This window comes from Oncorhynchus gorbuscha, linkage group LG03 (assembly GCF_021184085.1).
Source record: "Oncorhynchus gorbuscha isolate QuinsamMale2020 ecotype Even-year linkage group LG03, OgorEven_v1.0, whole genome shotgun sequence".
Classification (NCBI taxonomy): Eukaryota; Metazoa; Chordata; class Actinopteri; order Salmoniformes; family Salmonidae; genus Oncorhynchus; species Oncorhynchus gorbuscha.
This window is the reverse complement of record NC_060175.1, coordinates 16,282,027-16,307,964: the sequence shown is the minus strand read 5'-3', so window position 1 is coordinate 16,307,964 and position 25,938 is coordinate 16,282,027. Positions and strand designations below refer to the sequence as shown.

General features: G+C 43.5%; 1 protein-coding gene across 2 annotated transcripts; it reads right to left on the bottom strand.

Moving 5' to 3' along the window:
- Positions 1-388: 388 nt before the first annotated feature.
- helz2a (helicase with zinc finger 2a) lies at positions 389-25,518 on the bottom strand. Of its 2 annotated transcripts, XM_046339485.1 has the most exons (19): positions 24,904-25,518; positions 22,732-22,918; positions 20,010-20,117; positions 13,270-13,780; positions 12,487-13,140; positions 11,381-12,173; positions 11,190-11,265; positions 7,543-11,086; positions 7,355-7,437; positions 6,393-6,533; positions 6,141-6,302; positions 5,623-5,767; positions 5,291-5,407; positions 4,953-5,142; positions 4,725-4,859; positions 4,325-4,537; positions 4,077-4,233; positions 3,799-3,966; positions 389-983 (listed from the first exon to the last, which is right to left on the bottom strand). In XM_046339485.1, the coding sequence occupies exons 4-19, from the start codon at positions 13,353-13,355 to the stop codon at positions 817-819; spliced, it is 6,831 nt and encodes a 2,276-aa protein (XP_046195441.1). In that variant the 5' UTR covers positions 13,356-13,780; positions 20,010-20,117; positions 22,732-22,918; positions 24,904-25,518; the 3' UTR covers positions 389-816. The 2 variants fall into 2 exon arrangements, with proteins under 2 accessions (XP_046195441.1, XP_046195442.1); XM_046339486.1 differs by lacking the exon at positions 22,732-22,918.
- Between the last annotated feature and the right edge of the window lie 420 nt (positions 25,519-25,938).

Here is a 25,938-nt window from a genome sequence, read left to right as displayed (position 1 = left end):
CATGGTGTTGGTAATTAGTATTGCAATAAAATGTTTAACTTTGTGTATTATTAAATTAATCATGGCATGACTTTAACTACTACAAATCAAATGTATGATAGAGGAATGTATATATATATATATATATATATATATATTTTATATAAAATATAAATCTTCAACTATCCCTACAAGATCTACATCACTGTAGTTGAATCATTGCCTCTACCAAATTGAGTGTGAGTGAGGTTACAGTTTAACTCCCATTCACTCCCATCCACACATGCAGTATACTTATGAATAATGGGTCAGGGTGATATGGTGAAAATATAGTGTGCTGATGGTCAAAACACAAATTGAGGTCTTATCTCCCTCTAGTAGTAAATAATGAAGTGACATATACACTAAATACATAGTATGGCTAGTTTCACTTCATTTCACAACCATTCTAAAACATACAAAACATCTGACTGAGTATAAAGCACGTCTGACATTTAAAAAGTGAATGAACAATGTGTAAAATGTCAAGGTTAGCAACAAACATGTAGAAATATGTAGAAATATATATTAAATGTCTTGTATTACCAGTGCAATGATTGTTGCTTTTCTTTTATACATAGTTCTGAAATATCATTACAATAACATGGTATGTGTAACAGTCCATATTATGTTCATTTGTAAAAAAAAATCATTAGCTCTCGTCAGTAGTGCAAATGTCTTCAGTTTCTCAGAAGCGTTAAAGATCAAGATTTCAAGCGGCACCATAGCAATGCATATCTCCATTTTCTAAATGATCCCCAGCAGTCAATTATGGGTACTGCAGAATCTCTAGCATTTTCATTTTCTGTTTCGAAACTTTGAGGCTCTTTTGTCCTTTGATTTGGTTTTGACGTGTGGGTTTTGAACTTGAATGTCCTTAGCAGGATCCACCACACAGCCACATTGCTGGTAATGATCCAGCAGCCTATTCCACAGTGAGCTGCACCTCAGCAACTCTTGGTTTCCTAAAAGGAAACAAAGAGCAAATTTAAACCGCCAATTTGCATGTTAAAGCACTGCCAGTAAGGAATGAGGAATTAGAAAATAAAACACATTTGTCCCGTTCTACAGTCTTCTCAATTCAAGTCTACAAAACAATGTAACAGAATGAGAATCTAACAATAGACATGGGAGGATTGTTAATTCACTTCAAATCCAATTTAATTTGTCACATGCGCCGTGAAATGCTTATTTACAAGCCCTTAACCAACAATGCAGTTTTAAGAAAATACCCCCCAAAAAGAGATAAAGGTAACAAATAATTAAAGAGCAGCAATAAAATAACAATAGCGAGGCTATATACAGGGGGTACCGGTACAGAGTCAATGTGCAGGGGTACCGTGTCGAGGTAATTGAGGTAATATGTACTTGTAAATAGAGTTATTAAAGTGACAATGCAAAGACAAAAACAGAATGGGGGGGGGGAATGCAAATGGTCTGGCTAGATGTTCAGGAATCTTATGGCTTGGGGGTAGAAGCTGTTTAGAAGCCTCTTGGTCCTAGACTTGGCGCTCCGGTACCGCTTGCCGTGCGGTAGCAGAGAGAACAGTCTATGACTAGGGTGGCTGGAGTCTTTGACTATTTTTAGGGCCTTCCTCTGACACCACCTGGTATAGAGGTCCTGGATGGCAGAGAGCTTGGCCCCGGTGATGTACTGGGCCATTCGCACGACCCTCTGTATTGCCTTGTGGTCGAGCAGTTGCCATACCAGGCAGTGATGCAACCAGTTAGGATGCTCTCGATGGTGCAGCTGTAGAAACTTAAGGATCTGAGGACCCATGACAAATCTTTTCAGTGTCCTGAGGGGGAGGTTTTGTCGTGCCCACTTCCCGACTGTCTTGGTGTGCTTGGACCATGTTAGTTTGTTGGTGATGTGGACACCAAGGAACTTGAAGCGCTCAACCTGCTCCACTACAGCCTCGTCGATGAGAATGGGGGTGTGCTCGGTCCTCTTTTTCCTGTAGTCCACAATCATCTCCTTTGTCTTGATCACGTTGGGGAGAGGTTGCGCTCCTGGCACCACACGGCACATGACCTCCTCCCTATAGGCTGTCTCATTGTTGTCGGTGATCAGGCCTACCACTGTTGTGTCATCAGCAAATTTAATGATGGTGTTGGTGTCGTGCAGTCATGAGTGAACAGGGTGTACAGGAGGGGACTGAGCACGCACCCCTGAGCGGCCCCTGTGTTGATGATCAGCGTGGCGGATGTTTTCTTACCTACCCTTACCAACTGGGGGCGGCCCGTCAGGAAGTCCAAGATCCTGTTGCAGAGGGAGGTGTTTAGTCCCAGGGATCTTAGCATATTGATGAGCTTTGAGGGTACTATGGTGTTGAACGCTGAGCTGTAGTCAATGAATAGCATTCTTCCATAGGTGTTCCTTTTGTCCAGGTGGGAAAGGGCAGTGTGGGAGTGCAATAGAGAATGCATCATCTGTGAATCTGTTGTAGCGGTATGCAAATTGGAGTGGGTCTAGGGTTTCTGGGATAATGGTGTTGATGTGAGCAATGGCCAGCCTTTCAAAGCACTTCATTGCTACAGACGTGAGTGCTACGGGTCGGTTGTCATTTAGGCAGGTTACCTTAGTGTTCTTGGGCACAGGCACTATGGTGGTCTACTTAAAACATGTTGTTATTACAGACTCAGACAGGGAGAGGCTGAAAATGTCAGTGAAGACACTTGCTAGTTGGTCAGCCCATGCTCGCAGTACACGTCCTGGTAATCCGTCTAACCCTGCGGCCTTGTGAATGTTGACCTGTCTATAGGTCTTACTCACATTGGCTGCGGAGAGCGTGATCACACCATCTTCCGGTAGAGCTGGTGCTCTCATGCATGTTTCAGTGTTATTTGCCTCGAAGTGAGCATAGAAGTTGTTTAACTTGTCTGGTAGGCTCAGGTCACTGGGCAGCTTTCGGCTGTGCTTCCCTTTGTAGTCTGTAATGGTTTGCAAGCCCTGCCACATCCGACGAGCATTAGAGCCGGTGTAGTACGATTCGATCTTAGTCCTGTATTTACGCTTTGCCTGTTTGATGGCTCATCGGAGGGCATATAGGGATTTCGTATAAGCTTCTGGGTTAGAGTCCCGCTCCTTGAAAGCTGCAGTTCTAGCCTTTAGCTCAGTGCGGATGCTGCCAGTAATCCATGGCTTCTGGTTGGGGTATGTACGTACAGTCACTGTAGGGACAACGTCATCGATGCACTTATTGGTAAAGCCAGTGACTGATGTGGTGTCCTCCTCAATGCCATCGGAAGAATCCCGTAACATATTCCAGTCTATGATAGCAAAACAGTGCTGTAGTTTATCATCTGCTTCATCTGACCACTTTTTTTATAGACCGAGTCACAGGTGCGTCCTGCTTAAATGTTTCCTTGTAAGCAGGAATCAGGAGCATGGAATTATGGTCAGATTTGCCAAATGGAGGGCAAGGGAGAGCTTTGTATGCGTCTGTGTGTGGAGTAAAGGTGGTCTAGAGTTTTTTTCCCTCTGGTTGCACATTTAACATGCTCTGATTGCACATTTAACATTTTCAGTGCACACTATTTCCTTCATTTAGACTCTAAGGGCCGGTTTCCTGGCAACAGATCAAAGCTAGTCCCGAATAGCATGTTCAATAGAGTTTATTCATTAAAATGCTTTTTAGTACACAACTAGGCTAAATCTGCCTGAGATATTTTCTCTTTGTGTGCTACAGAGGTGCCTGATATGAGTCAACAAGGTGAGCAGAGAGACATATATATAATACCATATACCATATAATACCACCTGGAACAGTTTCTTACCAATAATGCACAGTCCCTCCTGAGCCCGAGTGATGCCCACATTGACTTGGTTTGGGTCCATGACAAAACCAAGCTTCTTGGTGAGCCATGCTTTGGTTGGCTCTGTGTCAATTTCCGACTTGGGACAAGAGCGCACAGTAGACAAGATGACATAACGCCATTCACTTCCTGTAGAAAAAGTATAAACACTCAGCTGGAGTTCAGTTTTCCTTCGCTTTCCATATATTGTATTTTTTTTTATACTGTAACTTTGTGCCTCATGGACAAAATAACTGTACCTTGACTCTTTGTGATGGTATTCACGTTGACGTTCTGGATATGGTTCATTTCCAGGGTTTCGTTCACCTTGGCTACCTGGGCATTGTATGGTGTCAGAATAGCTATGTCGCTAGCCGCCACCCCAGCACGCTTGATCAACAGAGAGGCGATGCGAACCTGACAAAAAACAAAATGTTCATGTTTCACTGTTACCACGGAATTATGCGTTGACAGTGTTTCCAAACATTGCTTGGTGGTGGTTGCTCACCGATTCCTCAGCCTCTGCCGAGTTGGCCTTTGAGTTTTCATTCCCCCGTTCGGTGGAGACCACAAGACTGATCTCTTTTCCGTAAACGTGTCCAAAAAGGATGGGCGTCAGATGATGAGACTGAGTGAGCAGGACACGGTCTTTCCGAGTTGCTCCAGTCTTGAGAATACCGTTGTAGAACTCCTTTGAAGGAAACTCACAAATGCGCTCTTGCTGAAAAGACAAAATTGCAGTGAGTGCTTCCCTAGTTCTATATGAACAAAATGCAAATGATAACAAAGACAATAGAGAATGTTTGTGCAAGTTTCTAATCAGATGTGGAATGTTAGAGAAGAATCAAACCACACAACTTCTACAATAGAACATGGAAATATTTCCCGAACCAATCCATGCTTCATACCATTCTGTACTGCGTATCAAGCATCAACGCCTTTTCCATGTAACGCTCAAACAGAGATTTCCTCATGCCCAACCTTGCTGAAAGATCACTGTGCGTGATGGGCTGCAATTGCTTGTGATCGCCGAGTAAAACAATCTGAAAGGAGAATACATAATCATAAAATAGGTTATATATAACCTTTCCCTGCTTGCAAATTGAGAAACAAATTATCAATTGATTATCAATTACCTGTTCAGGTTTATGTGTCACAAGGGGGATGAAGGCTTCAGGCTCAGTTGCCATAGCACACTCATCAATGATAATCTGTTTCAAGTCCAGTTTGTAGAAGTTGGGATTTGACGCCGCAGTACAAGTGCAGAGAATGACATCATGCCTCATCAACTCATGATTCCGAGCTTGTCTTAGGAGGACTTTGTAGCTTAAAGTTAAAAGGTATATGGGAAAATAAAACACCAAATTGATAGAAAAATCATTAAATGTATTTCATAATTATACATGAATTAGGTAAATGTTTTCTCTTCAAATAAAATCCTATGTGGTTATTTATTTACATAAAAGTAAGTTACCTCTCAATCTCCATGTCTGTGAGATCCTCTCCCCTTTTAATTCTTGCATCAAAATGTCTAATTTCAGTGGAGAATGGGTTCTCAGCCATCCGCATAAGATGATGCAATGTGATGGAACTGAAAACATTTTTTTTTAAAGCAAACCATACTTTACACATGCATATGCAGACATCATGTCATAACTGTTTATTCCAAGTAATGATCAGTAATAAAACAAATAGTTTTGCGATGCAAATATAAAGCCTCAAATTTCATTATAGTCCAACTTCCTTGGCACAACCAAAATAAACACTGACAGTTCATTCTCTGCACTTTGATAAAAGTTAGCTGACCTGAGCTCTCTCTTGGGTCTCTCCTCCCTGATTGACCTGCGTGACAGCTTCAGGTTGCTGCCAGGGTAGGGAAACTCCAACATCTCCATCTGCTCACTGTAAACACGAAGTGGCTTCAACACCTTCTGGAGTTTCAGAAGTTGACCTTTGACAAATATGATGAGACAAGTTTTAGTGCTATGCATTGCTTGACCTATACTGAAATGGATGCCGTTACTCATTTTGGGTGTCAGTACTGTCTATATTTAGGTGCAGGAACTCCTCAATACTTCTGAGCTAATATTCTATAAGAGGTGCAGGAACTCAAAAATATCTGAGGTGCCGGTAGTCAGTTCCAGTAAGCACCTGCCAAAGCTTAGTACTGGTGCTGTGACAGTGGTATGGCAATCTGACTGCAGATGTATCTGACTCAATGACACCTCATAAAAAGAGACAGTGACACAGGCCCACATTGAAATAGCAGATGCATGCATACCTAACATCATCTAAGGATAAGGAGAAGGGGGGTAAATTCTTACCAGCTACAACGTCCACCGATTTATTAGAGGGTCCGCAATATAGAATGCACCTCCTCTTTGAAGACCCCCCAGCAGCTTTAGGCCTTAGGGGGTTTGGGTCTTTTTGGTTTTGCAGAAAGAACCAATAAACAAGGTGGACTCCAACCACCGTCTTCCCAGTTCCTAAGAAAAGGATTAGAATGTATTAAGATTCTAACTGAACTGCATGAGGAGAAAGGTAATATAGGCTTTGTAAAACATCAAAGTGCTTACCTGGTGGCCCCTGAATGAGAGTGAATCGGTTGTCGAGGGCCTCTTTAATAGCTTTGGTTTGACTAATATTCAGATCAGGAAACTTGGAGGAATGAAGTTTGATCTCAAACCTGGCAGGTCTCAGCTCTTTAGTTACAGGTGCTGTGTAAAATATTACCACATTAACGTCCTCACAACCTCACTTATTACCAACAGACATGAGACATGAATTTACCATGAATCTATTTGTCAAAGTTAAAACTAAAATGTGTAAAAATTCAACAGAAAGTGAATTTGCGCTTAAATCTAATTTGCTGGTATACTGTAGATGGTGGCTTGTCTAGTGTTGTGTTCTGAAATAAAATGTGTTACAGTGGCTTGGGAAAGTTTTTGATTTACACAACATATACCACTACATACCTATATATATACCTATATACCACAACAAGAAATAAGACCCCCAAAAATACAGAAAACTTGAGCGTACATAACTATTCACCCCCCTCCCTCCAAGGCAATACTTTGTAGAGCCATCTTTTGCAGCAATTACAGCTGCAAGTCTCTTGGGGTATGTCTCTATAAGCTTGACACATCTAGCCACTGGGATTTTTGCCCATTCTTCAAGGCAAAACTGCTCCAGCTCCTTCAAGTTGGATGGGTTCCGCTGTTGTACAGCAATCTTTAAGTCATACCACAGATTCATAAATTGGATTGAGGTCTGTGCTTTGACTAGGCCATTCCAAGACATGTATAGCAAAGGGGATGACTACATATGCACACACCACTTTTCTGTTTTTCATTTTTTAGAATTTTTAAAACGAGTTATATTTTGAATTTCACTTCACCAATTTGGACTATTTTGTCTATGTCCATTACATGAAATACAAATAAAAATCTATTTCAATTACAGGTTGTAATACAACAAAATTGGAAAAACGCCAAGGGGGGTGAATACTTTTGCAAGGCACTGTAGGTGTATTTACCAGAGTTTGTCCTCTTGCCAAGAGCAATGTTCTTCACAAGTTCATTAGCCTGAGTGAGGTTGTCGACGGCAGCCTCTTTACGCCTGAAAATAACACAGAAACCTTCATTAATTACATTTCACATTTTATCTTCTTTCGACTCTAAAAAACACATTTGTATTTGAATATTAAATAGTCCAAATACTTACACATCAGGTAACAGCTTTGGAATTAATTCTACTGTGAATCTTGTATCTTTCCCGAAGACCCTGTCTGGAATCTTGGCCATGGACATGTGATTAATCCGGAAGTCTATCTGGACATAGGAGAGGTTTTTAGCCTCATCCTCATCAGTGACCCCTGTGGTTATTCCATGAGCAACCCAAATGAGAGATGGGATATTGCTGAGGTCCACATGCTGATCATCATCAGCGCCATTGTTTGGCAAATCCACTCGATTTTGGTACCTCATGCGGATACACAGAAAGCTGTGTTTGAGACCATACTCAATGGCCCACTGTTTCATCTTCTCAAGTGACAACTGGAAGAATCCGCCGAGTTGACTCTCCTTCTGTATCTGTTTCCATGTCAAAGGCACATCTTCAAGGACAATGCTGTCATTTTCTGTTACAGCGTTGGAGGCTGACTCCATCTCACACAATGGTTTCCATATCTTCTGATACTCCTGGTAAGTGGTGTATGTTTTCTTCGATGAATGGAATGCATACTTGGAGAAACACAGAGTTGGGTCTTTTGAGTGCTCCAAGCAAATCTCAAACTTGTTACGTACAACCAGCATCTGAACCACAGGTACTAATAATCCCCGTTGTGTGTCAGTGCCCAGTTGCACCTCCAGTGTTTCACCAGACTTTACCCTCAATGGCAATTCAATGTAATGACCTGGATTTGGATTGGTTCTGGCCGTTTTTGTATATTGGAGCAGACCTGAGCAGACCTGTTGGTTATCTTTGACACTTGAGCTGATGGTCTGTAGGGATTGGAACACGATGTCCAAGTTCTCCTCCTTCAGAGCTGACAGCATCCCTTTCCACAAGTCTGTTGGCACTGATGTCACAAATGGATGAGGTGACTGTTGTTGCAGTTCAGCGTGGATGTTCTCATTTGTGAAGGAGTATACTCTTCTCTTCCATTTCAGAACCACGTGGTTGTCATGTTCATTGAACTCTGGTTGGTCTGTCAACTGCAGATCCCTATACATGATAAGGATATTTTCTGGCATTGAGGATCGATTAAATGGAAAATACACTCTTAAACTGTTTCCAGCTGGGGAGGCATCAATGACAAAAGCTATCTTCTGTGCACTTTGATTGTTCAGCTGCGATGCAAAACTCAAGCAACGTGCTTTCCTCTCATACATTTTTTGCTTTTCAGATTTTCTCGAAAAACTCAGACAGGACTGGTCAATTTCCAGAGGAGTGTACCTGACTGCTTTATTTTCAAGAACTGAGTGCAGGAGCCTCTGAACAATAACGTCCACGTACCGACGAATGGGCGAGGAAGCCCAAGTGTAGCTTTCAAGCTGAAGGTCATAGTGGCCAACTCTAGATAGGTATGTTGAGTTAGAGCGTAGAACATATGCTCTATGGATCGTCTTCTTGAGTTCAATGATCAAAGGCAGTAGCTGGGGATGAATGTCATCAGTTGCTATCAGGTCCACAATTCTAGGGATATCCTTGTCTTGAAATGCTGACTCAAGACTCCTCACAATGGATGTTAATAGAGAGAATGTCTCAGATGGCTGGACAACTTGACCATGATGGTCTTTATTCTCTGTTCTCGTTGCAAGCATCTGATTGGACACACCTGGGTAAGGTTTAGAAACCGCATCCCTCTGGTTATCATCAACGTTACCAATCTGATCAATGCAGTGACAGAAATGAATGGACAGGGGAATCAGAGAACTGTATTGATCTTTTAGTTGACAAAGCTTCACTGTGTTTGGCTTGTCTTGGCATCTGACTGGGGTGCAGCTGACTGTCTTTGCATCTTTGAGCAACAGTTCAGTGACAGCGTGGTTAAACATAACCATGAGCTCTTCTACCATCTTATGAGACCGTCTTCTACCAACAATTACATCATCATCAGGGGATTTATAGTGCCAGTCTTCCTGTTTCCTGTCCTTTCTGTGAACCTCAGAAAAGTGACATGCTTTGGAGAGGCAGCCCTCTAAAGTGTCATATCGTTGGCCATTATCATCAGAGTTTTGGATGATGTTTTCAGCTTCCTCATATGACAACTTTCTATCAGACTTTATTTTAGATAGGCTAAACGTACTTGTCTTGATGCGGTCTGTTTTCTTGTCAATTTGCACCATCAGTGATATGGCATTTCGTTCACATCCAGGGAGTAGACTGAAATGCTCGGTGCTCAGACAAAGTGGGAACATATAAACAGGCTCCTTTCCAGGGGGATAAAAAGCACTTCCATTCTGTTGTGCATATTTGTCTAATAGGCTGCCCTTGGTCACACGGCTTGCAACATCAGCAATGTGAACTCCGATCTCGTAGTGTTGACCTAAATCTCTTACACTGATGGCATCATCAAGATCCTTGGAATGTGCTGGATCAATTGTAAATGTTATGAATTCTTGATAACACCTTCGTTTTTGCGTATCTGTGTTCAGTTCCTTGAGAATTTCATGGTCATTCTCAACAGAAGTGGCCCTTGTCAGTTGATACTCTATGTCCAATACTTCTAGTCCACTATCTAAAGAGGCCACTTTGGGAAGGACTTTTACGACAACTCCTAAAGGGTATCGAAATGTCTCTCGCCACTTCAAGACTTTGACAACAAAGAGATTGTTTCTTTTGGATTCCTCATTTATCTTCACAAATTTTTCAAATCTCAGATCCTCCAGTTTTCGCACGGCAATGTAGTTTGGCTTGTCCCTCCAAACTGGGGTGTAAATTTTGGAGATGCATTTGTTGATGGGTGTCATCACCTGGTTGTCATAGTTATCAATGGTACAGACAAACACCATGGATGCATTTTCAACCTCCACCACATCTAGCACTTTCCCATTTGGGGGATGACACTCATTGTCCAAGATCTCCACAACAACCTGATCTCCAGGAAAAGAACGACCAATATTCTTTCTGCCTTTGATAGAAATGCGGAGGGAGGGCTCTTCAAGAGGTATGGCGTAGCCTGAGTCAAACCTCTCCAAACTCAAGTAACAGTGTTTATAGATACTCGGGTCTCTCTTTATCAATGCCTGAAGGTACAAAGGGGAGCTGTCTTGGCTTGTGTTCATCTCAAGTCCATTTAATGGGTTGACAATTGGCTCCCCCTGGGTGATACCCAACAGGCCGTCAGCTGTTACAGTGACTCGTACATCTTTACCCTCGTCAAGAAGCTCCCTCAGTATTGGGTCATCTATGTCGGGTATCTCAGATATGGATGACTCACTATCACTGTTGTCCTCCTCATCCCCTTTGACAAATCTTGAAATCTCTCTTAATTCTTGTTTCAAGTAATCTTCAGTAAGGGTTTGTGGATCTGCACTGTTTTTGCTGATGCAGTGGTCTATGTAGGCTTTCCATATCCTTGAGCTTTTCCCAAAGTAGCAGAGAGCAGCAGCATCTCCAACCACAACAACCTGGGATTGAGCCCGAGTCATGACCGTGTTCAATACGCGAGCATCGTTGAAAAACTCGTGACAAAGTGAGTCAGAGGAAAGAAGGCTGTCACGGGTTTGAACGGCTGTCAATACTATTGCCCTGAACTGTTTGCCTGTTAAGAAATGAAGATATGTCAATGTTTTTAAAGTATACAACCCATTATTATGTTAAAGGAAAAGATTATATGAAAGTCAAAATTACAGTCAAAAATATACCTTGAACATTGGCTATATTTTCCACAGTCACTTGGCCATGTCTTTTTTTCCGAAGCTCGTTCCTGATCAGTGAAACCTATCAACCAATAAAATTACGACATGTAATGCTTCAAATACAATATTGTTGATAGTTTATCATTTGCTCAAGATATACATTATAAAAATGGTGGTATGTTCAAAGGACAATTTACCTGGCATCCTTCAGACAGGACACAAATTGAGCTTTGATCCTGATTTCCCCATGCAGGTGGCCAATCTGTGAGCACATTTTGCACTACTTCAACCACGGATGCAACCTCTTCACGATTAAACCACGACATGGATGTGTTGTCCAAGTGAGATTCTCCTCTGACATGGTGGAACCTCAGGGGGTGGCAGTTCGGATGAGCTGGGACATTACCTACAGCCTTGATGGCATCACACTTGCCAACATAGAAGTTAATGGACACAAATTCTACTATCTCTTTGGTGGAGCGATAGTTCTCGTTGAAAATGATTCTGCTTTTCAATGCTGCACTACTCTCTTGGGCTTGATAGTAGTGGAACAGACGGTTCAGCAAGGTGTGATTGGAGCGTTGGTCATCGTCCACTGAAAAGAGCTTTGGTCCCATCTGCATGTGATCTCCAGCTAGAACCACTCGAGTTACTGGCCCAGCCAGACCAAGGGCCATCAGAGCTTCACATTCAAGCATCTGGGACGCTTCGTCAATCAGGATGTGGGTGAAGTAGCCTCCAGGAAGCTTCAGGTCATGTAAGTGCATTGCCATTGCAGTGGTTGTTATGACCACCCTACAGGAGTCAACTGTATCTTTATCAGGTAGGGAGAATAATTGTCCATTTTTGGAACGATGACAGTACTGTAAGGTGATCACATCAGTAGATTGTACCGATGATTCCTCTGCCTTTATTCTAAGAGGTTTGATTTCAAGATCTCCAGAGTTGACAGACTCATGGAAATGACCTTTCACATACAAATCTGCAGAACTGAAGAAAATAATGAGTGTAATCTCTTCTATGGTTTCACCTGCTATGTACTTTTGTACCAACAATAATAATTCACCAGGTTTTAATAAGGATAGCATGTTCCAACTATACAAAAGACTATTACTTTTCATAACTTCTACTGTACTATTACAGGCACTAATTACAAATGATTATAAACATATTGAAGATTTGGAGGCCACATAGTGTATATTCAACCCATTGCATAACCAATATTATACTTACATTACATTTATATTTGAGTAATTTAGCACAAGGTCTTATCAAGAGTGACTTACATCAAATCATCTCCTACCTGTTTGTAAGGGTGCAGATCAGTACTCTATTGTGAGGCTGCCGTACCAGCTCTTTAGCTGCCGTAGCTAGAGTAAGGGTTTTCCCAGTTCCAAACGGTCCATAAATGAGGAGTGGCGACACACTTCCTGCTCCATCAGTGTCTCCAATGATAAATTCCATAGCTGCTTGCTGCTTTGCATTGAGGTTGTAATTTTGCTGTGTTTTGCTCACAGGGACAATGCAGTTCCTGAAGTCTGGTAACACTCTCTCTGTGTCTGGAAGGAGATCTATGGCTTTGTGCATCTCACAAAACCTCAGACGATTCAGCTGGAACTGAACTTCCACTTCACATGTTTCATTGTTTTGGAGTTTCAGGTCAGAGCAGCATCTTTCAGACAGCTTCAAGTGCATTTTGTTCTTACTTGTGGCGTCTTTGAGGATGATGGCTTCGTAGACCTTGTGACTTTGATTATCTGAAGATACTGGTGCTATGAGAGCTGATTGGATGCTTCGTCTCAGCATCAAACCCTCTGGGGTGTCTGGGGTGAGATTATAAGGAACTGAGACGGCACAGAATAGTTCCCCCAGAGGAGCTATCTTCATCCCGAACTGAGGGTCGTCTACAGTGGCCTCTAGGGTGACCGACAAAGTGATGGTTGTTTGAACGTTGAGTCTAAAAAGGTATTAGAATGTGGAGAGATTTACTGTAGGTAGGTAGATTGCCATTTTAACTCATGTATATTTACCATTGTAAATGTTTCACTATATAGTACTCAATAAATACTATAATTGCTCTCATTACCTTGAAACCACCTGATCTTCTGCCTGCTCCTCTGTGTACAGGAAGCTGTGCATTCTCTCATTGTAGTTCTGGTGATTTATGGGCATTTGCGGTCATCAAGTAGTTTATATGGCGGAAAAATCTTAGGCTCGTATTCCGTAAGCAGCTTTTCCTGTGCCTTTGTCTTCTCCATATATGGGATGATGTCCCTGTTCCCCTGATGCCAGCGTTCTTGATTTAAAGATGGATGGATGTCATCCTCTGGTGGCACCACAAGCTGAATGGAAGGCTCTTTTCCAACATTAACTTTGAGTTTCTGCAAGAGCACTGGTCTTGTGTCAAAGTCGAACACCAACCACTGTTCGTAAAGACCCGGGTTGTTGGACTTGAAGGACACGGTGATGTCATAGGTCATGTCTGAGTTACAGAACGATTCACCCGTGGAGTAAGTGCAGGGCTCAGGACTGTTTTCATTTAGGGAGAAAGAGGCTCCAGGTTCCTGTTTCAGTAGTGATACATGTGCAAGTAGTTTCTGTAAAAAAGCATTGGACACAATTCATGAGGTGCCACTACTACAATATTGTGAGTTAAGCAATTTGCACACAATTCCTGTTGCAGATGGAAGTTGCAAGTGACATAATCTCAAGCAACTTTGCAGCTACATGAAGCAATTCAAATGCAATGGAAATTGCATGCAACATCACATCATGGTATCATAAATGATTTGTTTATCCAAACATTTGATAATTGTAACACCATCAATATAGACAAAATGCTGGCTGTACAATTTAGTTAGATAGCCAAAATGTTGCCTAATTGCCAATCATGTTTTCACAAGCTAGCTAGTTAATCAAGCTGTCATGTTTTGTCATTGATTATCATGCCTTGTCCCTGTTCTTCTCCTTCTATTCGTTTCCCTCTGCTGGTCTTATTAGGTTCTTTCCCTCTTTCTATCCCTCTCTCTCCCCCTCCCTCTCTCACTCTCCCGCTCTCTCTTCTCTCTATCGTTCCGTTCCTGCTCCCAGCTGTTCCTATTCCCCTAATCAATCATTTAGTCTTCCCACACCTGTTCCCGATCCTTTTCCCTGATTAGAGTCCCTATTTCTCTCCTTGTTATTCGTTTCTGCCCTGTCGGTTCCTTGTCTAGAATTCACCGTGCTGTGTTTGTGTATCGCCCTGTCGTGTCGTGTTTTCCTCAGATGCTGCGTGGTGAGCAGGTGTCTGAGTCTGTTTGGTTCAAGTGCCTTCCCGAGGCAACCTGCTGTTCACCTGCTGTTCAAGATCGAGTCTCCAGTTTGTCCTCGTCATTTCGAGTGAAAGTTGTGTTTTTTGATTGTATTTACTTTACTGGATTAAAGACTCTGTTTTCGCCAAGTCGCTTTTGGGTCCTCTTTCACCTGCATGACAGAAGGAACCGACCAAGGAATGGACCCAGCGACTTCAGACGCTCGTTACACTGCCGTCGAGATCCAAGGAGCCATGCTCGGCAGACACGAGCAGGAATTGTCTGCTGCTCGCCATGCCGTGGAGAACCTGGCCGCTCAGGTTTCCGACCTCTCTGGACAGTTCCAGAGTCTTCGTCTCGTGCCACCTGTTACTTCCTGGCCTGCCGAGCCTCCAGAACCTAGGGTTAATAACCCACCTTGCTACTCCGGGCAGCCCACTGAGTGCCGCTCCTTTCTCACGCAGTGTGAGATTGTGTTCTCTCTCCAACCCAACACATACTCTAGAGAGAGAGCTCGGGTTGCTTACGTCATTTCACTCCTTACTGGCCGGGCTCGAGAATGGGGCACAGCTATCTGGGAGGCAAGGGCTGATTGCTCTAACAAGTACCAGAACTTTAAAGAGGAGATGATTCGGGTTTTTGACCGTTCAGTTTTTGGTAGGGAGGCTTCTAGGGCCCTGGCTTCCCTATGCCAAGGTGAACGGTCCATAACGGATTATTCTATTGAGTTTCGCACTCTTGCTGCCTCTAGTGAGTGGAACGAGCCGGCGCTGCTCGCTCGTTTTCTGGAGGGACTCCACGCAGTGGTTAAGGATGAGATTCTCTCCCGGGAGGTTCCTTCAGATGTGGACTCTTTGATTGCTCTCGCCATCCGCATAGAACGACGGGTAGATCTTCGTCACCGGGCTCGTGGAAGAGAGCTCGCATCAACGGTGTTTCCCTGCTCCGCATCGCAACCATCTCCCTCCTCTGGCTCAGAGACTGAGCCCATGCAGCTGGGAGGGATTCGCATCTCGACTAAGGAGAGGGAACGGAGGATCACCAACCGCCTGTGCCTCTATTGCGGAGTTGCTGGACATTTTGTTAATTCATGTCCAGTAAAAGCCAGAGCTCATCTGTAAGCGGAGGGCTACAGGTGAGCGCAACTACTCAAGTCTCTCCATCAAAATCCTGTACTACTTTGTCGGTCCATCTACGCTGGACCGGTTCGGGTGCTACATGTAGTGCCTTGATAGACTCTGGGGCTGAGGGTTGTTTCATGGACGAAGCATGGGTTCGGAAACATGACATTCCTTTCAGAGAGTTAGAGAAGCCTACGCCCATGTTCGCCTTAGATGGTAGTCATCTTCCCAGTATCAGATTTGAGACACTACCTTTAACCCTCACAGTATCTGGTAACCACAGTGAGACTATTTCTTTTTTGATTTTTCGTTCACCGTTTACACCTGTTGTTTTGGGTCATCCCTGGCTAGTATGTCATAATCCTTCTATTAATTGGTCTAGTAATTCTATCCTATCCTGGAACGTTTCTTGTCATGTGAAGTGTTTAATGTCTGCCATCCCTCCCGTTTCTTCTGTCCCTACTTCTCAGGAGGAACCTGGCGATTTGACAGGAGTGCCGGAGGAATATCATGATCTGCGCACGGTCTTCAGTCGGTCCCGAGCCAACTCCCTTCCTCCTCACCGGTCGTATGATTGTAGTATTGATCTCCTTCCGGGGACCACTCCTCCTCGGGGTAGACTATACTCTCTGTCGGCTCCCGAACGTAAGGCTCTCGAGGATTATTTGTCTGTGTCTCTTGACGCCGGTACCATAGTGCCTTCTTCCTCTCCGGCCGGGGCGGGGTTCTTTTTGTTAAGAAGAAGGACGGTACTCTGCGCCCCTGCGTGGATTATCGAGGGCTGAATGACATAACGGTTAAGAATCGTTATCCGCTTCCCCTTATGTCATCAGCCTTCGAGATTCTGCAGGGAGCCAGGTGCTTTACTAAGTTGGACCTTCGTAACGCTTACCATCTCGTGCGCATCAGAGAGGGGGACGAGTGGAAAACGGCGTTTAACACTCCGTTAGGGCATTTTGAGTACCGGGTTCTGCCGTTTGGTCTCGCCAATGCGCCAGCTGTTTTTCAGGCATTAGTTAATGATGTTCTGAGAGACATGCTGAACATCTTTGTTTTTGTCTATCTTGACGATATCCTGATTTTTTCTCCGTCACTCGAGATTCATGTTCAGCACGTTCGACGTGTTCTACAGCGCCTTTTAGAGAATTGTCTCTACGTAAAGGCTGAGAAGTGCTCTTTTCATGTCTCCTCCGTTACTTTTCTCGGTTCCGTTATTTCCGCTGAAGGCATTCAGATGGATTCCGCTAAGGTCCAAGCTGTCAGTGATTGGCCCGTTCCAAGGTCACGTGTCGAGTTGCAGCGCTTTTAGGTTTCGCTAATTTCTATCGGCGTTTCATTCGTAATTTCGGTCAAGTTGCTGCCCCTCTCACAGCTCTTACTTCTGTCAAGACGTGTTTTAAGTGGTCCGGTTCCGCCCAGGGAGCTTTTGATCTTCTAAAAGAACGTTTTACGTCCGCTCCTATCCTCGTTACTCCTGACGTCACTAGACAATTCATTGTCGAGGTTGACGCTTCAGAGGTAGGCGTGGGAGCCATTCTATCCCAGCGCTTCCAGTCTGACGATAAGGTTCATCCTTGCGCTTATTTTTCTCATCGCCTGTCGCCATCTGAGCGCAACTATGATGTGGGTAACCGTGAACTGCTCGCCATCCGCTTAGCCCTAGGCGAATGGCGACAGTGGTTGGAGGGGCGACCGTTCCTTTTGTCGTTTGGACAGACCATAAGAACCTTGAGTACATCCGTTCTGCCAAACGACTTAATGCCCGTCAAGCTCGTTGGGCGTTGTTTTTCGCTCGTTTCGAGTTTGTGATTTCTTACCGTCCGGGTAGCAAGAACACCAAGCCTGATGCCTTATCCCGTCTGTTTAGTTCTTCTGTGGCTTCTACTGATCCCGAGGGGATTCTTCCTTATGGGCGTGTTGTCGGGTTAACAGTCTGGGGAATTGAAAGACAGGTTAAGCAAGCACTCACGCACACTGCGTCGCCGCGCGCTTGTCCTAGTAACCTCCTTTTCGTTCCTGTTTCCACTCGTCTGGCTGTTCTTCAGTGGGCTCACTCTGCCAAGTTAGCTGGTCATCCCGGTGTTCGAGGCACTCTTGCGTCTATTCGCCAGCGCTTTTGGTGGCCGACTCAGGAGCGTGACACGCGCCGTTTCGTGGCTGCTTGTTCGGACTGCGCGCAGACTAAGTCGGGTAACTCTCCTCCTGCCGGTCGTCTCAGACCGCTCCCCATTCCTTCTCGACCATGGTCTCACATCGCCCTAGACTTCATTACCGGTCTGCCTTTGTCTGCGGGGAAGACTGTGATTCTTACGGTTGTCGATAGGTTCTCTAAGGCGGCACATTTCATTCCCCTCGCTAAACTTCCTTCCGCTAAGGAGACGGCACAAATCATTATCGAGAATGTATTCAGAATTCATGGCCTCCCGTTAGACGCCGTTTCAGACAGAGGCCCGCAATTCACGTCACAGTTTTGGAGGGAGTTCTGTCGTTTGATTGGTGCGTCCGTCAGTCTCTCTTCCGGGTTTCATCCCCAGTCTAACGGTCAAGCAGAGAGGGCCAATCAGACGATTGGTCACATACTACGCAGCCTTTCTTTCAGAAACCCTGCGTCTTGGGCAGAACAGCTCCCCTGGGCAGAATACGCTCACAATTCGCTTCCTTCGTCTGCTACCGGGTTATCTCCGTTTCAGAGTAGTCTGGGTTACCAGCCTCCTCTGTTCTCATCCCAGCTTGCCGAGTCCAGCGTTCCCTCCGCTCAAGCGTTTGTCCAACGTTGTGAGCGCACCAGGAGGAGGGTGAGGTCTGCACTTTGCCGTTACAGGGCACAGACTGTGAGAGCCGCCAATAAACGCAGGATTAAGAGTCCAAGGTATTGTTGCGGCCAGAGAGTGTGGCTTTCCACTCGCAACCTTCCTCTTACGACAGCTTCTCGTAAGTTGACTCCGCGGTTCATTGGTCCGTTCCGTGTCTCCCAGGTCGTCAATCCTGTCGCTGTGCGACTGCTTCTTCCGCGACATCTTCGTCGCGTCCATCCTGTCTTCCATGTCTCCTGTGTCAAGCCCTTTCTTCGCACTCCCGTTCGTCTTCCCTCCCCCCTCCCGTCCTTGTCGAGAGCGCACCTATTTACAAGGTACATAAGATCATGGACATGCGTTCTCGGGGACGGGGTCACCAATACTTAGTGGATTGGGAGGGTTACGGTCCTGAGGAGAGGAGTTGGGTTCCGTCTCGGGACGTGCTGGACCGTTCACTCATTGATGATTTCCTCCGTTGCCGCCAGGATTCCTCCTCGAGTGCGCCAGGAGGCGCTCGGTGAGTGGGGGGTACTGTCATGTTTTGTCATTGATTATCATGCCTTGTCCCTGTTCTTCTCCTTCTATTCGTTTCCCTCTGCTGGTCTTATTAGGTTCTTTCCCTCTTTCTATCCCTCTCTCTCCCCCTCCCTCTCTCACTCTCCCGCTCTCTCTTCTCTCTATCGTTCCGTTCCTGCTCCCAGCTGTTCCTATTCCCCTAATCAATCATTTAGTCTTCCCACACCTGTTCCCGATCCTTTTCCCTGATTAGAGTCCCTATTTCTCTCCTTGTTATTCGTTTCTGCCCTGTCGGTTCCTTGTCTAGAATTCACCGTGCTGTGTTTGTGTATCGCCCTGTCGTGTCGTGTTTTCCTCAGATGCTGCGTGGTGAGCAGGTGTCTGAGTCTGTTTGGTTCAAGTGCCTTCCCGAGGCAACCTGCTGTTCACCTGCTGTTCAAGATCGAGTCTCCAGTTTGTCCTCGTCATTTCGAGTGAAAGTTGTGTTTTTTGATTGTATTTACTTTACTGGATTAAAGACTCTGTTTTCGCCAAGTCGCTTTTGGGTCCTCTTTCACCTGCATGACACAAGCGACCGACGAGCTAAGCTTGCTAGCTAGTGCAGTTGATGTTGAACAATGTCAGTTAAAACTGGACAGAGAAAGGTCTGGGTTCACTTTTCAAATTAAATGTATTGACTGCCAGACTATGTACATGAACCATGACTAGCCATGGTGTCTATAATTTTTTTTGCCATGTATCTTTGGTCAGGGTTTACAGCAGCACTGACAGTTGTGTTGACATGACAACTGGGTCAGAGTTCCGATCAGAACGATATGACGAGTCATGTAAACCTTTTCCTGCTGACTGGACATTGCATACAGTCATTTCTGTGAAATAGGATGGATTTCCATCTCTTGCGATGCAATGCAACTACGACGATGACAACACTGAGCAACCTAGATGCAGTAAAAGTGCAGTAAATGCAGTCAACTGTGGTATTTTGGACGCAGTAATTGCAGAATAACTGTAGTTGTACTGTAGTTGTACTGTAGCACTGAGTGGCGACTTTGCATGGAGTACTCTTTGAAGTACAACAAGTTAATAATGGTATGTTAGCATTACCTCCGACTGTATTCTGAACTTCCATGTCAGCGGCACATTTTCTCTTTGACCTGAAATCCTCATGTCCTTGTCACAGCTGATATTGACACCAGACACTGCCTCAGACATCTGAAAATGGAAGGTATAATCACAATAGCACAGAATGTTTCAGTTTGTGTTAAAAAGCTTGCAATATTTTATACAGTGTTGATGTAATTATTGTATCAAGGTAATTTGTTTAAAAATCAACTTCTGTTGGACCAAATCCCTTCCATGCTTCAAATCAGTTGACCTGGAATGACTCCGGGGTCATTCCAGGCGAAGCAGTCTAGCGGTCCAGTGCTGAGGCGCCACTACAGCCTTGGGTTCGATTCAAGACTGTCATAGCTGGCCATGACTGGGAGCCCCATAGGGTGGCACACAATTAGCCCAGCGCCATCTGGGTTAGGGGAGGGTTTCCTTGGCTCATCACGCTCTAGCGGCTCTTTGTGGCGGGCCAGGTGCCTGCAAGCTGACTTTGGTCATCAGTCGAACAGTATTTCCTCTGACACATTGGTGCGGCTGGCTTTCGGTTTAACCGAGCAGTGTGTTAAGAAGCAGTGTGGCTTGACGGGTCATGTTTCTGAGGACAAGATCGTAACTAGCAATTTAATATCATGAAATTTGGGAGAAAAATGGGGTAAAAAAAAGAAGCTTTTACGGTCAGGAAACGTATGGCTTTGTTCCCAGAACCAATGGGACACCACAAATATACGTTCACAGAACTTCCAAGGAACCAAATGTGCTAGCTGGAAGTCCATAGAAATAATTGATAAATAATATATTTAACAAATTAAAAATGTAAAGATTTCTAGGTAGGAGTATAAGGCATTACTAGGTACTGTTCATGGCCCTCTCATGAAGATAGATATGTTTTATATGGCCAACCACTTAATATTAACATTAAACAGGTTATTAAATAGCAGTTAGCTGGTTTTCAATTTATTTTATTTGACTATACTGTGATTAGTTGATACAAAGCAGTACAGAGAAAATAAGCCATGCTTTCTTGGACTAAGCAGCCTACCTATCTAGCTAAGTCAATCTAGCTAATGTTAAGGTTGCTGTCGGAAGAAAATCTCTTAATTCCCAGTACCTCCCCTCAATGTACCCTGCGCACTTCATGATTCTAGGACAAAGAAAATGTATTTTAAAAAGTGTTTGAAGTTTCAAATTTGTATGCTCATTTTTTATCTAATTTCCAAAACAATTTCAATTTTGGAGATACAAGTTTTTCTTCCGACAGAGACAATGTGTTGTTCTTGGTTGGCCCATTTTTATACCTAGTCTAGAAAGTTAGTTCATAGTAGCTATGTTTCACACGAAAAATTACCTAATGTAGCTAACACTAATTAGTGCTTGCAAATGCACATCTCTCAACAACTGAATCTAGCTAGCTGGCTGGTGAGTAGGCTAGATCGGATTTGACAACTAGTAGGCTAACTTGTTGAGATAGCTAATGATTATTTTACTAATATAAAAAACTGGCTAACCAATAGTAGGCCTATCTTTGTGTTAGCTATTGCCAACATTAGCTAGATAATTTATTGAATGTGGTAGGTTGATAAGATTCTAATAACTTTCCTATGATTTGTGTTACAGCTGTTGAGTTGTGCAAGGAAAAAATCATGACTTCACTTAAGTTGTGTCCTTCCCCACTTCAATGCGTTGTCACCCCTTTGTATAAACCAATCACAGTGTCGGATGAACAAAAAACGAATAAACAAAGAAATACACATAAATCATAACCAGAGCAATGTACACTACCGTTCAAAAATTGAGTCAATTTGAAATGTCCTTGTTTTTCAAAGAAAAGCACTTTTTTTCTCCATTAAAATATAATAAAATTGATCAGAAATACAGTGTAGACATTGTTAATGTTATAAATTACTATTGTAGCTGGAAACAGCTGATTTATAATGGAATATCTACATAGGCGAACATAGGTCCATTATCACTCCTGTGTTCCAATGGCATGTCATGAGTCGCCTCTTCACTGTTGACGTTGAGATTGGTGTTTTGCGGGTACAATTTAATAAAGCTGCCAGTTGAGGACTTGTGAGGCATCTTTTTCTCAAACTAGACACTCTAATGTATTTGTCATCTTGCTCAGTTGTGCACCGGGGCCTCCCACTCCTTTCTATTCTGGTTAGAGGCGGTTTGCGCTGTTCTGTGAAGGGAGTAGAACATAGCGTTGTACGAGATCTTCAATTTCTTGCTAATTTATCGCATGGAATAGTCTTCATTTCTTAGAACGTGAATACTAACGAGTTTCGAGCCTGTAATCGAACACACAAATGCTGATGCTCCAGATACTCAACTAGTCTAAAAAAGGCCAGTTGTATTGCCTCTTTAATCAGCACAAAAGTTTTCAGCTGTGCTAACATAATTGCAAAAGGGTTTTCTAACGATCAATTAGACTTTTAAAATTATAAACTTGGATTAGCTAACACAACGTGCCATTGGAACACAGGAGTGATGGTTGCTGATAATGGGCCTATGTATGCCTATGTAGATATTCCATTAAAAATCAGCTACAATAGTCCAGCTACAATAGTCATTTACAACATTAACAATGTCTACACTGTATTTCTCATCATTTTGATAGTTTTTTTAATGGATTTATTATTTATTTTTCTTTGAAAAACAAGGACATTTTTTGAACGGTAGTGTAAATATATATATTTAATAGAAATGGCCTTACAATATCAGCCTTTTTAATTATATCCTTGTACTCTCTCAGTAGATTGCCCTGGTATGAAAGTAAACCCTGCTCTTCAGCAGCAATAACTGCTTTCCGATCAGTCTTGTCTCTTGTGCGCCACTCCTGTAGTTCTTCCGCTGAGTGAGCATCAACACAGTTGCTCCCAAGCTCACATGTAGAGGCCCTCCTATGGATAAATTACATTACATTTAATGTTTTAGATATATGAATCACATTAGATATCCAACTATAAGTGTCTGAAGAATAGGATCAGACTCATTTTATCACTGGCACGGTTATGCTGGGCTGTGATCTAGTCAGAGGAGACTTAGTGTATATTGTGTTGAAAAACGACATTGTCTTATTTTCAGTGTGCTGTCTACTTACTAATTTGTTTGCAATATATGCCTACTGTGGAATATACACTTAGTATACAAAACATTAGGAATACCTGCTCTTTCCATGACATAGACTGACCAGGTGAATCCAGGTCAAAGTCATGATCCCTTATTGATGTCCCTTGTTAAATATTTCTTTGATGTAGGGGGCAGTATTTTCACGTCCAGATGAAAAGCGTGCCCAGAGTAAACTGCCTGCTACTCAGGCCCAGAGGCTAGGATATTATTAGTAAATTTGAATAGAAAACACTCTGAAATTTCTCAAACTGTTTGAATGATGTCTGTGAGTATAACAGAACTCATTTGGCAGGCAAAAACCTGAGAAAAATCCAACAAAGAAGTGGGAAATCTTTTTCATGTGATTTTCTATCCAATATATAGTGTCCATGGGTTCATATTGCACTTCCTAAAGCTTCCACTAGATGTCAACAGTCTTTAGAACTTTGTTTCAGGCATCTACTATAAAGGGGGAGCAAATAAGAGCTGTTTGAATCAGGCGTCTGGCTGAAAGCCATTAGTTTAGTTGCGCACGGCCTTGAGCGCAAGCTCCATTCCTTTTCATTTCTAAAGACAAAGGAATTGCCTGGATGGAATATTATTGAAGTTTTATGATAAAAAACATCCTAAAGATTGATTCTATACATCGTTTGACATGTTTCTACAAACTGTAATATAACTTTTTGGACTTTTCGTCTAGACTTTGTGCTTGCGCCTTGTGCATTTTGATTACTGGACTAAACACGTGAACAAAAAGGAGGTATTTGGACATAAATATGAACTTTATCGAACAAAACATACATGTATTGTGTAACATGAAGTCTTATGAGTGTCATCTGATGAAGATCATCAAAGGTTAGTGATTAATTCTGACTTTTGTGAGCCCTCTCCTTGGCTGGAAAATGGCTGTATGGTTTTCTGTGACTAGGTGCTGACCTAACATAATCGCATGGTGTGCTTTCGCAGTAACGCCTTTTTGAAATCAGACACTGTGGTTGGATCCCACTTGTACCAGAGAGGTTAAATCAGCTTCAAACAGTGTAGATGAAGGGGAGGATACAGGGTAAAGAAGGATGTTTAAGCCTTGAAACAATTGAGAGAGAGATTGTGTATGTGTGCCATTCAGACGGTAAATGGGCAAGATAAATATTTAAGTGCCTTTGAATGGGGTATGGTAGTAGGTGCCAGGTGCACCGGTTTGTGTCAAGAACTGAATCCCTGCTGGGTTTCTCACGCTTAACAGTTTCCTGTCTGTTTCAAGAATGGTCCACCACCCAAAGGACATCCAGCTATGTTGACAACTCCAGCCTTACTTTTGTTATGACTTTTATTTTGCCTAAATGTATTGAGGCACTGTTACTTTGTACCCTGGAGACTTTTATTGTGAAAGCAATAGTATTCATAGGAGCACCTGTGAATTTTGAGAGAGGGGGATGGAGACTGCTTGGCTATATCTCTTGGTCCAGGAGAAATTAAACCACAAGCAATATTTTTCTGTTATAACCCATGTTAAAAAAAAGTTCTGCTGAACCCACAAGTCCTCCGATGGAGATAGTGTTAAATACCTACAACAAGAAATAAGGGTTACAGTACTGTGGGAAGCACTGGAGTCAACATGGGCCAGCATCCCTGTGGAATGCTTTTGACACCTTGTAGAGTCCATGCCCTGACGAATTGAGGCTGTTCTGAGGACAAAAGGGGGACAGGTGGGGAGGTGTTCCTAATGTTTGGTATACTCAGTGTATGTGTTGTGTGATACTGACTGGGTGTAATGTACCTTTCACACAATTTGTAGGCTTGGTTGGTTTGAGGTGGGTCTCGATACTTCCACTCAGTCGTTGTCTCATTGTTATACTCGTTGGTCCTTTTGATGTGATTGAACGTGTTGAGGTGGTTCTGGAAATCTCCCCATGATGGAAACAATAGATCGCAGGCTTTGCAATGGTGCTGGGGCAGAGACCGAGAAGCTGCTGCCACCACCGGCTGATGTTTCTGTACAGCCTGAAGCAGCTCAGCCCGAACAAACCCCTCCTGGCTCTCAGCTGTCCACACGGTCATCTCTACCTCACTGTGTGCAAACCAGCATCGATGGGCGCCATGCAAGCATGGCTTACCATTCACAACATACTTACAGTACAGCCATGAGCTGATGTTCAAGTGGGGCAGGATGGGCAGCGGCCTGACTTCCTCATACAACCGTGTATTTTTCTTGTCATAAAGAACTAGAGTTGCCTTCCAAACATGCCTGTGTCCTGACTTGCACCTCAAGTTGATGCCCTTACGGGAGAACTGCCGTGGTCTGTGATGCAAGCAAGTTTCGCAGAGTTCCATGAACGTGCCAGGGAACTGGCGCTGAATTCTCTCTTTCGTAGTCATTGTGTGATCCCAGGTTTTCTCTGAAATTAAAAGACAAAGCATGACAGGTTTTTGCACATATATCAATATTTGTAACTTCCGTTGTTGGAAGGAGACCAAGGCGCAGCGTGATTTGGGTTCATCATATTTATTTAAAATGTGAACCAGCAACAAAAACAAAAACATTTACAACGAACGAAAAGCTTTGTCGTGCAAAACACATGCAACCAAACAAAGACAAGATCCCACAACAGAAGGTGGGAAAAAGGGCTGCCTACGTATGATCCCCAATCAGAGACAACGATAGACGGCTGCCTCTGATTTGCAACCATACTAGGCCAACAAAGAAAAAGAAAACATAGATATACAAAAACTAGAGTACCCACCTTAATCACACCCCGACCTAACCAAAATATAGAGAATAAACAGGGATCTCTTAAGGTCAGGGCGTGACAAT